We start from the raw sequence: 17,073 nt of genomic DNA on the forward strand, positions 1-17,073 counted from the left end.
CGTCACTTATACAAAACCCCTTATTCCAACAGCAAATTAGAACAGCTATACAAGACTATATAGTGACTAATGACATCCCAGAGACTTCTAAAGCCGTGATATGGGAAGCGCACAAATGCGTAATTAGAGGTAAGTTAATTCAACTAGGAGCCCAATTAAAAAGACAAAGACAAGAAAGGCGAGAGATGATAGTCCAAAAAATAAACTCATTGGAACTCTTGCATAAATCCTCTCTCTCTGCCAATACCTTAAATGAACTAGCAGAAGCCCGGAAGGAATTAAACTCCTTTATGTCTGAGAAACTTAAAATGGATGCACGCAAATGCCGTAATCGTTTTTTCCTGTTTGGAAATAAACCTGGTAAATTACTGGCAAGAGCATTACGCGCACAACGCTCCACAACATTTATTCCCAACGTCAAATCTCAAGACGGCCACACACTTACTTCAACTAGGGACATTGCCGCAGCCTTTAATACCTTCTACTCTCAATTATATAATCTCACTAAGAAGCAAGGACTAGACTCAGAGACACTCAAGAAAGCAGCTATAGAGAACTATTTGACAGAAATTGAGTTCCCGAAACTGTCAACAGAGGAAATTGAAGCCCTTGATCTCCCTTTTTCCCTCGAGGAATTAGAAATAGCTATAAAAACCACCCCGAACGGTAAAAGTCCCGGTCCAGATGGCTTTCCCATAGAGTACTACAAGACATTTGGCGATGTCCTATCCCCCCTGATGCTCGCCTCCTTTAATCAGATCGCTGATGATACCCCATTTCCAAAGCAATCTTTACTTGCCCATATCTCCGTTATCCCCAAAGAGGGGAAAGACCCAACACAATGCGCTAGCTATAGACCGATCTCCCTGTTGAATGTTGATCTGAAATTGTATGCAAAGCTGATAGCTAACCGCTTCAAGCTGCTTCTTCCAGGTTTGATCCACTCTGACCAGGTCGGCTTTGTACCTGGCCGTGAGGCCAGAGACAACACAGCAAAGGTCCTGGATTTAATTCACGCCGCTAAATGCGGCTCCACCCCAGCTATCATGCTTTCAACGGACGCGGAGAAGGCATTCGACAGGGTAGACTGGGATTTTCTTCTTGGGATACTGACCCATATAGGCGTAGGCCCCCGGGGATACCAGAGAATTAAAGCCCTATACTCAACCCCCGCTGCACAGGTCAGAGTTAACGGGGATCTCTCCGAAACGTTCCAGATAGCTAACGGCACTCGGCAAGGCTGCCCTCTGTCCCCGGTGATTTTTGTTCTCTCTATGGAGGCACTGGCGAGGGCAATTAGAAAAAATAATAATATACAGGGACTCAAAATAGCGAGTAGAGAATACAAACTGGCCCTATTCGCAGATGATCTACTGGCGATAATCTCGAACCCCTTAACCTCGATCCCCAGTTTATTAGAAGAATTTCGTCGTTACGGCGAGCTCTCTAATTTCAAGGTGAACCTATCCAAGTCAGTTGCATTGAACCTAACACTAGACCAGACAAGTTTACAAACCTTGAAACAGGTGTCCCCATTCGCGTGGCACCCTACACAACTTAAATACCTAGGGGTAAACCTCACTAGAAACATCTCCGATATATACGCCATTAATTTCCCCCCGCTATTAAATAGGATACAGGCCGACCTATCCTCATGGGGAGCAAAAAAGATCTCTTGGCTAGGACGAATCAATGTAATCAAGATGAATATCCTACCCAGGATCTTGTATTTTTTACAGACACTGCCGGTCAGTATTCCTAACTCATGGTTTTTATCTTTACAACGTAAATTACGGGATTATATTTGGGCGGGTCGGAAACCGAGGTTCAAGCATGAGATCCTATTTAAGAGGAAACACGCGGGGGGTCTCCAACTCCCTCACTTCTCTTCATATTACAATGCAGTCTTACTAACAAGAATAATGGAATGGTCCTCTCAATCGGGTAAAAAACAGTGGGTAGACCTAGAATTAGCCTCCATCCCAAGAGCCCACCCCGACCTCCCCTGGTGCAAAAAACCCCCGAAAATCACACATCCACTAGCATCCCCCATGTTTGACTGTTGGACTCGTCTCCGCTCATCCCCCATGATTTCCCCTCCCGGGTCCCCTCTAATGCCTCTATTTGGGAATCCAGAATTCCCTCCGGGTATGGTTGAAAATTCATTCGCCGCGTGGAGATCTAGAGGGATATCCCGGATAGATCAATTAATAACCACGACGGGGGTTCTGCCATTCCCGGAAATTCAAGAGAAATGGGACTTACCGGGTAGGGAGATTTGGAGATACCTACAGCTCAAACATTTTCTCCTAAGCCTAGGTCCCCCAACAAAAAAGCTGAGACCCAATACCCCATTTGAAAAGCTATGTAGTGCTGAATCATACCCCAGACACCTCCTTTCATACATATACAAACTGGTCATTGAAGATATCTTTCCATCTAAACCGAAATTTATGGCGGATTGGGAAAGAGACCTCCACGACCTGAAAGGAGATGATGATTGGCCAGAAATCTTTAGAAACACCTTCTCCTCATCACTAAATGTCTTGACAACGGAAACCCACTATAAAGTCCTTACTAGATGGTACCGATGCCCGACCTTGCTGGCAAAAATATATCCTGGAGTCTCCAACCTATGCTGGAGATGTAAGGCACACCCAGGTACAATGCTGCACATTTGGTGGGACTGTCCGCTCATTCAGACATATTGGAAAAAGGTAATTGAAACTGCAAACACTGTCCTGCAAGAAGATTTCCCCGCCACCCCAAGCTTCTGGCTACTCAACCTTATACACAGACCCCAATCCAATTATAAAAAATCCCTAGTACGACATATTCTTAGTGCATCAAAAGCGGTGATCCCAGTATATTGGAAGTCCACTACTATCCCCTCAATGGCGGACTGGTGCAACCGAATCGATCAATATATGGCAATGGACGACCTCGTATACTCCATAACCTCCAAAGACCAAACATTCAATGCGATTTGGCTCCCATGGTTAACATATAAGGAATCGGATCACTACAAAACATTAAAATGATATCCTCTGAGGTCTTTTTATCTAAAAAAAGATAAATAAAGAAATAAATAAATATAAAAAATAAAAATCTTAATACTAAAAATATCTTCCAAACTACACAGTACAAGGCATGAGAGTCGCACCGGCACCCAAACTCCCCCTTTCCCCCACTTCCTCTTTCTTCCCTTTTACAACTCTATAACTTTTCTTCTCCCTCTCTCGGAAATGAGAAACAAGGAGATTTTCACCTTAGTATCTAACAACATTTGAATGTTAAAGATATTTTTGTTTCTTTGGTTTATGTTGTAACAGAGAATGTGAAGCGTTCTGCATCGCTCAATATTTGCTTACTCTGTTTCTGATGTGATATGTTCCTGTTTGAAAATCTTAATAAAAACTATTTGCAAAAAAAAAAATTACATATGACCAATTGGGTATCACAAATGTTTTATTAATTACTAGCTAAAAGGTTGATACGTTTGTGATAATTTTGACAGGCGCCCAGAATTAAAATAAATTTCAATTTATTGATATATAAACACTCAATAAAAAACAATAAAATACAGAGAAAAAAAGGAATTTTTCAGTTTTCTGTTTAAAAATAAAAATTCTTATTTCTTGAAAGAACAGAAAAAAGATGAATCCTTACCCCTAAGGGTATTTGGAGCCAGCAAGGGATGGAGTATGGCAGGGATGCAGTCCGGAAGTGCACCCTGCTGTGGCCCCAAATACCTAAGCACTTTGGTAGGTACACCTTGAGTCCGTCAGTCCGTTAGTCACTTGTGCCGACGCGTTTCGAGCCTCTAGTGCTCTTCTTCCAAGGCAGTGACACTGCCTTGGAAGAAGAGCACTAGAGGCTCGAAACGCGTCGGAACAAGGCAGTGACACTGCCTTGGAAGAAGAGCACTAGAGGCTCAAAACGCGTCGGCACAAGTGACTAACGGACTGACGGACTCAAGGTGTACCTACCAAAGTGCTTAGGTATTTGGGGCCACAGCAGGGTGCACTTCCGGACTGCATCCCTGCCATACTCCATCCCTTGCTGGCTCCAAATACCCTTAGGGGTAAGGATTCATCTTTTTTCTGTTCTTTCAAGAAATAAGAATTTTTATTTTTATAAAAAAAAACGGAAAAATTCCTTTTTTTCTCTGTATTTTATTGTTTTTTATTGAGTGTTTATATATCAATAAATTGACATATATTTTAATTCTGGGGGCCTGTCAAAATTATCACATCCACCCACATCCAAATATATATATATATATATATATATATATATATATATATATATCCTAGGCCAAGGCAGACAGGGTACCCAGGTGGCACTGGTGTACATGGCTCCTAGACAGGCAGCTATGGAGACACAGACAGCCCTGGCAGCATTTCAAATGTGAATATTAGATCTTGTGGACCAGCAGCTAATCAGGAAAGCTATTGCATCTGCAGCTCCTGATTTGCTGCCAAGATGTGATTGACTTGACTAGTGGATGGTGCCACATTTGAAATGCTGCCGGTGCAGTCTGTGTCTCCATGGCTGCCTGCCTAAGCACCATGTACACATTTGAAATGCTGCCAGTGCTATAGCTGAGTTACTACTCACACACTTGGCTCAGTGAAACTGTTCAGTGAAACAGGAAACTGTTCTTGGGGGGTTATTCTACATCCATCCGTTGTGCTCCCCGCACCTACAATCACTGCTCTCTACTCTTGCCCTCCCTTAATGCACTCTATACCGACTGTCCCTTACTGCTCCCAGTACTCTTTCTCGCTGCTATCTACTCCCGCCCTCCCTTACTGATCCCTATACCCACCCCCTTCACTTTTCCCTACACTAAGTTTCATTTGCAGCACCCTACACCCTTCCTCACTGCTCCGTATGCTCAGTCTCACTGATCCCTACATCAATTGTTACATCTGTCCATAACCATCATCATTGCTTCCTACAACCTTCCTCACTGCTCCCCATACCGATCCATACTGCTCATTACTCCAATCATTACTGCTCCCTACACCCTTTCCATATACACTGTCACTACACACTACACTGATGCTTGGTGCTCCCTATAGCCTACCTCACAGCTTCTCACAGGTGGGTTTTTGCTCACTACATCAATGTTTACTGCTCCCACACACTATACATCATTGCTCTCTATAATGATCTATAAGGGTCCCCTCTTTAGGATATTCAGCCAGAGCAGTTGGGGACTAGTGGCAGAGGCTTCTCCCCACTGGGAGAGCTCTGAGAGAGGCTGCAGTGTGTTAGAGGGACTCTGTCTCACCAATTCAGCACTGTCCACCTAGCACCTGCCTGACTGCGAGAGACCTGGAGGTAAGATGCCCTTCATGTGGATCTGGCTTGTTAAAAATATTTTATGTTGATTTGACTTTTAAGTGTAAATATTTATTTGTTTACTTAGATCTGTCTTTTTCAATGTTTTGTTATATATATATATATATATATATATATATATATATATATACACACACACATATATATACAGTATATGCATATATATATACACACACACTCAGACAACTTGACAGAAATACAACAGAGCCCTGTTACATCAGTGTTTCAGGACATGTATTTGAAGTTCTTACATCATATTCTGTATGGTTGGTGTGGCAACAGGGCTGTTATATTTCTTTTAAGCCCTCTGAGTGATGCCCGCTGCGGTGGTTAGAGAGGTGCTTAGCCGACGGGTTACACTGGAACGTATCAGATGCTATAATTATAATTATTTGAACAGTGAAGCAGGGAAAGCATTTTCCTATTGTGTGTGACTTATACTGTAGATTCTGATTTTCCTGATGTTATATTAATACTAACCCCCACGGCCCAAACTATGACAATTTTTTAAAACATATTTGTGCACCAATTGTAGCCCCACCAATGGTATTACTGCACCCACAATATGCAAAGCTCCGCCCAGGAGATTTAAATATATTAACATTTTTAGGTGGCGTGTTCACACCCTCCCAGATTTGGCTATATGCCTTTTTATACCCACAACACATATTTCTCTCGTTAAACCTTCTAAAATAGTAATGTCTGCATTTTTTAGAAAACAATTGATTAATAAATAGGTCCCTAAGTGCAAAGTGTCATAAGTGCACAATATGACCAAATATACTGTACATACGTACAGAATGGGGACTGATTTAGACTTGGTAACAATGCTAAAGCAGAAATTATCATTTTTAGTGACTGAACTGTGAGGAATGCCACCCACAAGTGAACAGAGATGCCCATCAAAGCCATTGCAACAACCTTAGTAACTGCGTACTCTGTTGAAACCATGATGCAGAAATGAGGCCATGCAGAATGGCCACGAGCTGCGATGTTGGCACCATGCTTTATGACATTAACAAAAGGTTGACACAAGCTTATGGTCAATATAGACATGGTCGAAATGAATATGGTTGACATGAGGTTTCCACGATTTTGTCTATGTCGACATGGGCACCGTATAAGTGTACTGCGTCTGTTTTCTTGTCGACCATGTCTATGTCAACCGTAATCTTGTGTCGACCGTAAGCTTGTGTCGACCTTTTGACAGTGTTGATCTTGGATATGTCACCCACTTTAAGGTGTCGACCTAGTTACTGTTAACCATTAGTGGTCGACCTAGTGACTGTCCACCTAGACATTGTCTACCATTTATACCGCAACCCTGCACCAGGCCCATGGACAAAGCAACAAGAGGTTTCCCTTGGTCTTCCCAGGCAGCTCCCCATGAGTCCTCACATACCATCTGGCACTTGATGTGCCATCTTTTTACATGCGATAAATCACATGGGATTTATTACATGTAAAAGGACTCCTAGTGGGCTGCAGGGGGAAATCAAGGAAAATCTAATGTGATACATCGCATGTGCTAAAAAGCACCTGTGATGTGCCGCTGATGGGTCCGATTCAAATTTGTGTTTTGGGCAGCAGTTCAATCTCTGGATCCCATCCGATGCGCAAAGGAACGCACATCAGATCCGATCAGAGGTCAGACACCTGCGATTTGGCCACTTTTCATTAGATTTCTTGGCCCGATCCTTCTTAGTGTATACACAGCTTTAGCTAATATATGACAAAAAATGTATACAATTAATTCCAAATGTAAACAAATTTACCACCATACTGTTATGCTGCTTTCCCACTGCCTACACGGGTAAAGACCCGTTTTTTTTAAACGGGTCTTTAAACGGGTAAGAGCCATAAGACTCTTTCCCACTGCAGCTTTTAAACGGTAAATTACCGTTTAAAAGCTGTTTTTGTCACATTCACACTTACCCGTTTAAAAACCCGTTTAAGCAGTGTAAAGATAGGGGGGGGGGGGAGAATTTAAAAAAAAAAAACGGCGTGGGGTCCCCCCCACTGCCGTAACCAGCACCAGGCTGAAAGAGCCGGGGCTGGTAATAAAAAATCAGGAAACCCGACAAATAGGGGTTCCCTGATTTTTTACAACCAGCCCCAGGCTCCAGGTCCGGGGCTGGTTCCCAAAATACGGGGGACAAAATGACTAGGGGTCCCCCGTATTTTAAGAACCAGCCCCAGGCACAACCAGCCAGCAGGGTAATGCCACAGCCGGGGGACACTTATGATATAAGTTCCCGCGGCCAAAGCATTAACCCTACCGACCAGTCAGCCTGGCCAGGGGCCCTGGGGGAGTGGGGACCCCCCCAATAAAGGGGTCCCCCCCCTCCAGGACTTACCTGACCAGGCTGAAGCCTGGTGCTGTCCCCGGTGACCCTGGAGCGGTGGTCACCGGGCTGATGGTATTGTGTAAAAAATAGAATAAAAACCATTGTCTTTTACTGGTGAACTATGAGTCCCAGCAAGCCTCCCCCGCAAGCTGGGACTTGGAGAACCACAAGTCCCAGCCTGCGGGGCATTAAAGGGCCCGCTGGGTCTTGTAGTTCCACAGTAAAAGAAAGAGTTAAATAAACACACTGACACACGTGAAAAATAAAAGTTTAATACATACATAACACATACATACTGATACTTACCTATCTTGAGCCCGTAGGTAGCCCTGGTCCTGATGTCCTGGTCCGTGTCGGCGTCTGTATCCAGTCGGCATCCCTGTCGGCGACGGCGTCGGCGGTCCGGAGTCCGAAGAAATCCATTTGGGAAGCTGTGGAAGGAAATCCTACTCACCTGTCCCAGCGCGACGTAGTCCAGGTAAGGTCTTTGCAAAAAAAACAAACCGACACCCGAACCAAGCGGACAGCGAGACGCACGGTGTGTTTACATCGTGCGGCTCCGCCCCCGAATGCCGCTATTGGCCGCCTTGCGGCCTAGCGGCCAATCAGGAGCCGCTAGGCCGCAAGGCGGCCAATAGCGGCATTCGGGAGGCGGAGCCGCACGATGTAAACAAACACACGTGTGTCTCCGTCAGTCCGGTCTGGTTCGGGTGTCGGTTTGTTTTTTTTGCAAAGACCTTACCTGGACTACGTCGCGCTGGGACAGGTGAGTAGGATTTCCTTCCACAGCTTCCCAAATGGATTTCTTCGGACTCCGGACCGCCGACGCTGTCGCCGACAGGGATGCCGACTGGATACAGACGCCGACACGGACCAGGACATCAGGACCAGGGCTACCTACGGGCTCAAGATAGGTAAGTATCAGTATGTATGTGTTATGTATGTATTAAACTTTTATTTTTCACGTGTGTCAGTGTGTTTATTTAACTCTTTCTTTTACTGTGGAACTACAAGACCCAGCGGGCCCTTTAATGCCCCGCAGGCTGGGACTTGTGGTTCTCCAAGTCCCAGCTTGCGGGGGAGGCTTGCTGGGACTCATAGTTCACCAGTAAAAGACAATGGTTTTTATTCTATTTTTTACACAATACCATCAGCCCGGTGACCACCGCTCCAGGGTCACCGGGGACAGCACCAGGCTTCAGCCTGGTCAGGTAAGTCCTGGAGGGGGGGGACCCCTTTATTGGGGGGGTCCCCACTCCCCCAGGGCCCCTGGCCAGGCTGACTGGTCGGTAGGGTTAATGCTTTGGCCGCGGGAACTTATATCATAAGTGTCCCCCGGCTGTGGCATTACCCTGCTGGCTGGTTGTGCCTGGGGCTGGTTCTTAAAATACGGGGGACCCCTAGTCATTTTGTCCCCCGTATTTTGGGAACCAGCCCCGGACCTGGAGCCTGGGGCTGGTTGTAAAAAATCAGGGAACCCCTATTTGTCGGGTTTCCTGATTTTTTATTACCAGCCCCGGCTCCTTCAGCCTGGTGCTGGTTTCGGCAGTGGGGGGGGACCCCATGCCGGTTTTTTTTTTAACGGGTAAAGGGCTACCCCTTTCCCACTGCCGAAAAAACGGCTATAACACGGTAAAAACACTGCTTTTTACACGGGTAACAAAAACCGGTATTTGTTACCCGTGTAAAGCAACCTGGAGCTTTCCCACTGCAGCTCTAGCCGTTTAAAAAGGCTAAAAAAACGGCATTTACACATGTAAAGCCTGCAGTGGGAAAGGGGTATTATTATTACAATATTTTTAATACAGATCACTACAGTGTCTACAGTTCACTAGTTCCAAGGTTAGAAGGTTTTTTTAACACTGTGTAGTTAAAAAATAACACTGTACATTTGCAGTGTATGTAAAGTGTAAAGCCTATCACACAGATAACTACAGATCAGGAATAGAAAATAAAGTCCTCTGCAGTAAAGCATAAAAAGAAGTTAATAAAGCACAATTCTCACAAAGTGCTAATCTCTTATTAAAAAGCAACAAAAGTAACAAGTAGGCATGGTTAATAAAAGATGGCTGTATGGGGAAATAACATCAATTTACAGAAAGCAAATAACTATTAGAATGACATCAGGCATTTTTCTCCCAAGAGTCTATAAGGTGTTTGATGGCCTGACATGGAGGGCTGATGAATTCACAACTCCCATGCTTATTGTTGCTCAAGTGTCCTTTCAAAACAAATATCAGCCTTTAATAAGATGGGAAATAAAGTATACCAGTTTAATGTGACGTCTATATAGTGTTTGTCTGATGTGAAATGCTACAGTATGTGCTGTGCTTCCAAATCAAGAATTTAGTACAGACAACTGTCATTCATTGCTCAGGGGGCACAGCCTGCAACAAGTGCACAGCTTGCATTACTTCCACCAGTTTAACAATTACATGTTCTCTAATTGTGTAGCCACATTTTTTACTCTGCTTAAATATAGGTAAGAGAACACAAGCCAATTTGTTCTATATTTAACACTGAAGCCTCTTTTGTGACATAAGCCTCAACGGGGTGACACAGTGAAGCTAGCATTATCTCACCCAACATGTGATTATACAATAGTGGTTACTGTTCTACAGAAGCCAGCTCCGAGTAATGACTGCTGACTTCATACAAGGCTGGTCTGACCAGGGAAACGGCAAAGCAATACAATACACGTACTATATAGAACATGTATATATCTAGAGGATTTAGTAAAGTTTCCATACAATGCTTCCATTGGCAGTAACGCACTAATGCTGATAATTATGGAAGTGAGAGTAGAGGGAAGGTGCATTAACACATGAATTGCTGGAGGTGAAGAGGCCACGCTAGTTATGGGCAGTGCATGACAAGGATGGCAGAGACTGGGAGGATTACAGCTGGATTTCAGCACCATGGACACCTCCTGTAACGCAGGGCAGCCGGTGCAGCTGCTGCTGTGTGTTAGGAGGGGATGCTCAGTGCACAGTGCCAAAGCTGCTGCGCCTACTACACAAGAGCAGCACCCGCTACACCGGCACCCACAGAGCAGCGCCCGCTCCACCGGCACCCACTACTACAGCAGCGCCCGCTCCACCGGCACCCACAGAGCAGCGCCCGCTACACAGGCACCCACTACTACAGCAGCGCCCTCCCCCTGCCTGGCTGTAAGGGAAAGCCGTGATTGTGAATGGGGAGCACACGCACAGAAAATCATTTCTCGCTGAAGGCATGCCGGCCTTTTAATGGATTTCATTGCCCTTCGCAACCCTTTCCCCCTCACGGATTGATTACTGGCCCAGGGGTCTTGTTGGTGGGGGCAGGTAGGGAGGGGCGAGCGGGGGATTAGCAGCCGTGAAGCTTCTCACACTACCGCATCTCACACATCATCGCACGCAACTATGTGCACAGTGTTATACAGGGACTGGCGTGCGGGATGTAACTCGCAAGGAGGGCGCATCGCGAGAGAACGGGGTCCGCATAGATCGGTGCGTGTGTGTGTGAGAGAGAGAGGGGGAGAGGAGATGTTAGAGCGAGAGAGTTCGCGTGTGTGCAGGAGACACCTTACATCCCGATGGCTGGCGCTTGCTGTCTGCAAGACCGACCTGTGCGAGCCCGCAGCCCGTGAAGCGTTGGGCACTGTCCGGCCTTAGCGCCGCCTCTTACCCCAGCAGCGGGCTGTGAGCGACGCCGGCGAGAGCTAATGATAACTAAGCCTCTGCCAGGCTCCCAAGCACACACACTCCTGTGCAGCCAATCAGCGGCCGGTGGGCGGGGCCGTGCGCGGATCACACCCTCCCTTTGGGTTTATTGAGAGTTATATGAAGAAATCCAGTTCAGAGGGAGAGAGGGAGAGAGGGAGGGCTGCTGCCTGCTCTATGCGAGGGATAGTATAAGGAGGGCAGAAGAAGGAGCACCTTGCCATCTCACCACGATTTGTCTGGGAATTCCTGGCAGCCCCGGCCGGCAGCATCACTCCCACTCTGACATCTGCCTTCTCGCCAAGTTTCCCACTCGTGTTTTCCTAGATGGGTTCCCTATTACTGCCGCCGCGGTGACAGATGGAAACACCGCACGCTGCTGCTGCTGCCGCCGCCGCTTCATGGAACATAGAACTGATCTCCCCAACAGGATCTGCTCCCCTGTACACGCCTGACTCAGCCGTAGGAGGAACACATGAGCGCACAGGAGGAGGATGGATGATGGAACTGAGCAGTGAGCGTTGTGCCTGGAGTTGCTAAATCACCACCCGGGAGAAACACATTTAAAAAAATTATTTTTTATTTTTATTATTTTTATTTTTTTCTTGGTTGATTATCCCCAGACTGGCTGTGGGTGTACTGATGATGCCAGTCTCTGCTGGAGGGATTCCTAGATGCCCAGCACCCGCTCAGCCAGGGCACGGATGGGAAGTGTGAAGTTTAGCATGGTTGCCTTTTACCCTGTGCTCTCCGCGTATTTCTGCTGTATCTTGCGAGTCTCTGTAGGTCTCGCTGCGAGGGCGCACTCCTAAAGCAACTGGCCGCATCTCTCTACCTGCCTGTGTCACCCTGCTGGAACTAATCCCAGGCATCAGCCGATGTGCAGCCTCATGCAGATGAGATTAGTGCCTAGAAACTGGCCAAAGTCTCTGCGAGGAGTGTAATCTGCAGTTCGCAGAGCATCTCCGCACCAGCCTGCTACTTTACCTGCATTAGTAACCAACAGTATTGATGAGTATTAGCTGCAGATAACATCCCGGGGGCTAACACTTTAGTCCTAGACTGCACATTGTCGCCATCAGAAGGAACATACATGTCCTGATACCCTTGTATTGCTCACCCGTGGCTACGCATAACTCGCATCTGGACTGGGAACCACTGGCGTGTAAGTTGTAAGACCTTAATTCGCAGTAAGTGAAAGGATGCTCCAGACTTGGCCAGCTTGGCAGTGATATGCTGACATGAGATAGAGCCCAGGTATTGTCTATTAGCTATAGGGGATTGCTAGTATGTATAGAGGTTGCTGCTGCTGCAGCAGCATTGTATGCCCCTTCTCCAGTCCCTATCATAGTAATGTACAGTAGTACCAAAGATGCAAGGAATAGGCTTCTCTGAGGGAGATGACTCCAGAGTTGAGGCAATGAAGCACAAATTGTATTTGGCAGCTGACAGTGCAGTTACAAGGAATACTGGTAAGGACTTAGGATTTTATTGGCATCAGTTCTACAGATAGATGCATGATGTGAATGTTACATCAGGCTGGAGGATGATTAGAGAAACAAATGTGTGGGAATAATATATTTGGCTTAATGCAGAAAAGTCTGTTGTATTCTGTATACATGCAAAGCCTTGTATGACAGTGCTGCTGAATTAGATCCTTTTTATATTGCAGATGTGTATAGTCATGTTGAGAGCAGGCACTTTTTGCATGAGTTCTAATGTAATGTTTTGTATATGAATGCCTATATAGAGTTTTACTGAATGAAACAAATTTGTTTGTTTGTGTGATTGTGTTGACAGCTGCTGGCTCCAATTAGAAATGAGATGTAAGGCATCTTGCAGTCCATGCACGCCTCCTCTTGCAAATCGGCACCATTTCTCAGTGACAATCCTTAAATCCTAAAATCCAAGGAAACAAATAAAGCACATTATCATGGACCTAAGGGATTTTTACCTGTTGGCTGCTCTTATTGCCTGCTTAAGGCTGGATTCTGCAATTGCCCAAGAACTTATTTACACCATACGAGAGGAACTGCCTGAAAATGTACCAATTGGAAACATACCAAAGGATCTGAATATCTCACATATCAATGCTGCCAGTGGGACGAGCAATAGCCTTGTATACAGACTGGTTTCTAAAGCCAATGATTCTCCTTTGGTCAAGGTGTCCAGCAGTGGAGATATCTTCACAACCTCCAACAGGATAGACAGAGAAAAACTGTGTGCTGTATCCTATCTTTCCGAGGAAAATGAATGTTTCTTTGAGATTGAAGTTATTATTCTCCCCAATGACTTTTTCCGGCTTATTAAGATCAAAATAATTGTCACAGATACCAATGATAATGCACCCATGTTTCCTTCCACTGTCATTAATATCTCTATTCCAGAAAACACTCTTATAAACAGTAGGTTCCCTATTCCATCAGCAGTGGATCCTGACACAGGTTTCAATGGTGTGCAGCACTATGGACTTTTAAATGGACAAAGTGTGTTTGGACTGGACATTGTTGAGACACCAGAGGGGGAGAAATGGCCACAGCTTATAGTGCAGCAAGTCCTGGACAGAGAGCAAAAAGACACCTATGTGATGAAAATCAAAGTTGAGGATGGTGGAAACCCTCAAAAATCCAGCACAGCTATTCTTCAAGTTACAGTAAGTGATGTAAATGACAACAAACCAGTATTTAAAGAAAGTCAGGTAGAGGTCCATATTCCTGAAAACGCTCCCACAGGGACCTCTGTAGTGCAGTTGCATGCAACAGATGCAGACATAGGCAGCAATGCTGAAATCAAATATATTTATGGTGCCCAAGTGACATCTGCTACCAAAAGACTTTTTGCTTTAAATAACACTACTGGATTAATTACAGTTCAGAGACCATTGGACAGAGAAGATACAGCAGTTCACAAGTTAACTGTCTTAGCTACAGATGGCAGCTCCACACCTGCCAGGGCAACTGTTACCATTAATGTGACTGACGTGAATGACAACCCACCTAACATTGATCTCAGGTATATTATCAACCCTATCAATGGAACAGTATATTTATCAGAGAAAGATCCTACCAACACCAAGATAGCACTTATAACAGTCTCCGATAAAGACACTGATGTCAACAGCAAGGTCATCTGCTTTATTGAGAGAGAAGTACCTTTCCACTTAAAAGCTGTTTATGATAACCAGTACTTGCTAGAGACTTCTTCTTTGCTGGACTATGAGGGCACCAAAGAATTCAGTTTTAAGATAGTTGCAGCTGACACTGGAAAACCCAGTCTCAACCAAACAGCCTTGGTGAGAGTTGAGTTAGAGGATGAGAATGACAATCCTCCAATTTTTACCCAGCCTGTAATTGAGCTATCAGTGTCTGAAAACAACCGCAGAGGTCTATACTTAACTACTATCAGTGCCACAGATGAAGACAGTGGGAAGAACGCAGACATTGTTTATCAGCTTGGCCCTAATGCTTCTTTTTTCGATCTGGACCGGAAGACAGGAGTTTTGACAGCCTCAAGAGTTTTTGATAGAGAGGAGCAGGATCGTTTTCATTTCACTGTCACAGCCAGAGACAATGGTACTCCTCCACTGCAGAGCCAAGCTATTGTCATTGTGACTGTACTAGATGAGAATGACAACAGTCCCAAGTTTACACACAACCACTTTCAGTTCTTTGTATCTGAGAACCTACCAAAGTACAGCACAGTGGGGGTTATTACAGCTACAGACTCGGATGCAGGAGAGAACAAAGCTGTAACCCTTTCAATACTTAATGACAATGAAAACTTTGTGCTTGACCCATATTCTGGTTTGATTAAGTCCAATGTTTCTTTTGACAGAGAACAACAAAGTTCTTATACATTTGATGTTAAAGCTGTAGATGGAGGGCAGTCTCCACGTTCCTCCACTGCAAAAGTAACAATCAATATAATGGATGCTAATGATAATAGCCCTGTAGTTATTTACCCTCCATCCAATACATCATTTAAGCTGGTGCCTCTGTCAGCCATTCCTGGCTCTGTGGTTGCAGAGGTTTTCGCTGTAGATATTGACACGGGGATGAATGCTGAACTAAAATATACGATTGTTAGTGGAAATAACAAAGGTCTGTTCCGAATAGATCCAGTGACAGGCAACATTACTTTAGAAGAGAAGCCTTCTGCAGCAGATGTGGGCCTCCACCGTCTTGTGGTCAATATCAGTGACCTAGGATACCCTAAGCCTTTGCACACTCTGGTACTGGTGTTTTTGTATGTCAATGAGACAGCTGGGAATGCTTCCTACATTCATGATTTAATCCACAGAACTATGGAAACTCCCCTAGACAGAAACATTGGGGATAGCAGTCAACCTTACCAAAATGAGGATTATCTAACAATTATGATTGCCATAGTGGCAGGTGCCATGGTGGTCATTGTAGTCATTTTTGTAACTGTCCTTGTCAGGTGTCGACATGCATCAAGGTTTAAAGCTGCCCAGAGGAGCAAGCAAGGGGCAGAGTGGATGTCACCTAATCAAGAGAGCAAGCAAAATAAGAAAAAGAAAAGAAAGAAAAGAAAGTCTCCTAAAAGTTCTCTTCTGAACTTTGTTACCATTGAGGAATCTAAACATGATGACACTGTTCATGAACCTATCAACGGGACAATTAGTCTTCCAGCCGAGCTGGAGGAACAAGGGATTGGACGCTTTGATTGGGGTACAGCTCCCCCAACCACCTTTAAGCCTAACAGCCCTGACCTAGCTAAGCATTACAAATCTGCCTCTCCACAATCTGCTTTTCATCTGAAAGCAGATACTCCAGTATCAGTAAAAAAGCATCATGTGATTCAGGAACTCCCTTTGGACAACACCTTTGTTGGGGGTTGCGACACCCTCTCCAAACGCTCTTCCACTAGTTCAGATCACTTCAGTGCCTCAGAGTGCAGCTCCCAGGGAGGCTTCAAGACAAAAGGTCCCTTACACACCAGACAGGTAAACGAGCACTTTTACTGGTCTATAAGTACTGCATACAAGTGCCCAATCAACCAGTATTAAAGTGCCAGTATGTCTTCATATGATCTTCTTGGCTTGCTCATGTTACCTAGAGGAAAAAAAAAATCAACCCCTTTTTTTCACTGACTATTGGCAAAATTCTTATGATGTCTAGAATATATATGCATATATATGTGTATGCATATATACTTATGTATATTCTTGATTGTATTGTACTAAACATGAGCATGTTCATTTTCACAGCCCCACTGTAACTTTTACACTAAAACAATGTTCCCCAGGACTTTCTATTTTCACAATGAATATGTCACTTATGTTCCACTGTGCAGCCTTCAGAAGATTGCGTTTAAAGTTTTTATTTAAGGGACAAGAATTATAAGGTCACAAAAAGGGGTTAACTTTTTTTTACTCTTGCTGGGAAAATAAGTTAATGTATTTTGCATAAAAAATACAAATTGTGAGAAAATGCATGACTGGGTGCAATTCACATCTGAAAAATGTGTTGTTATTTTTTTTGGTGTGTTTTTATATATATATATATTTATAAGTAATGAATACATGCTTGTAGGTAAATCGATGTTTTATGTGGCTCTAGAAATACTGTGCCTTGGCTAGTTTCTCTAGCTGCACAAAAGGTTCTTTGTCATTTTTTTGTCCTACAGAC

At 44.7% G+C, this 17,073-nt stretch overlaps 1 protein-coding gene and 1 long non-coding RNA gene across 5 annotated transcripts in view; one reads left to right on the forward strand and one right to left on the reverse strand.

Annotated features, from left to right (window-relative positions):
• The window catches only part of LOC146057534 (uncharacterized), a 32,354-nt gene extending 20,383 nt beyond the window's left edge, over nucleotides 1-11,971 (reverse strand). The window contains exon 1 of the long non-coding RNA XR_014469741.1: nucleotides 11,327-11,971. This is a non-coding gene — a long non-coding RNA (uncharacterized LOC146057534). The remainder of the gene's footprint in view (nucleotides 1-11,326) is intronic.
• The window catches only part of PCDH9 (protocadherin 9), a 1,856,774-nt gene continuing 1,850,429 nt past the window's right edge, over nucleotides 10,729-17,073 (forward strand). For 2 of the 4 annotated variants that reach the window (XM_083168884.1, XM_083168885.1), the window contains exons 1-2: nucleotides 10,729-12,587; nucleotides 13,223-16,388. In XM_083168884.1, the coding sequence (XP_083025010.1) occupies nucleotides 13,356-16,388 (3,033 nt within the window). In that variant the 5' untranslated portion in view covers nucleotides 10,729-12,587; nucleotides 13,223-13,355. Of the gene's footprint in view, nucleotides 12,613-13,222; nucleotides 16,389-17,073 lie in introns of all 4 variants that reach the window. The other 2 variants (XM_083168883.1, XM_083168882.1) reach the window with 2 other exon arrangements.

This window comes from Crinia signifera, chromosome 2, assembly GCF_055691185.1.
Source record: "Crinia signifera chromosome 2, ASM5569118v1, whole genome shotgun sequence".
In the NCBI taxonomy this organism is placed as follows: Eukaryota; Metazoa; Chordata; class Amphibia; order Anura; family Myobatrachidae; genus Crinia; species Crinia signifera.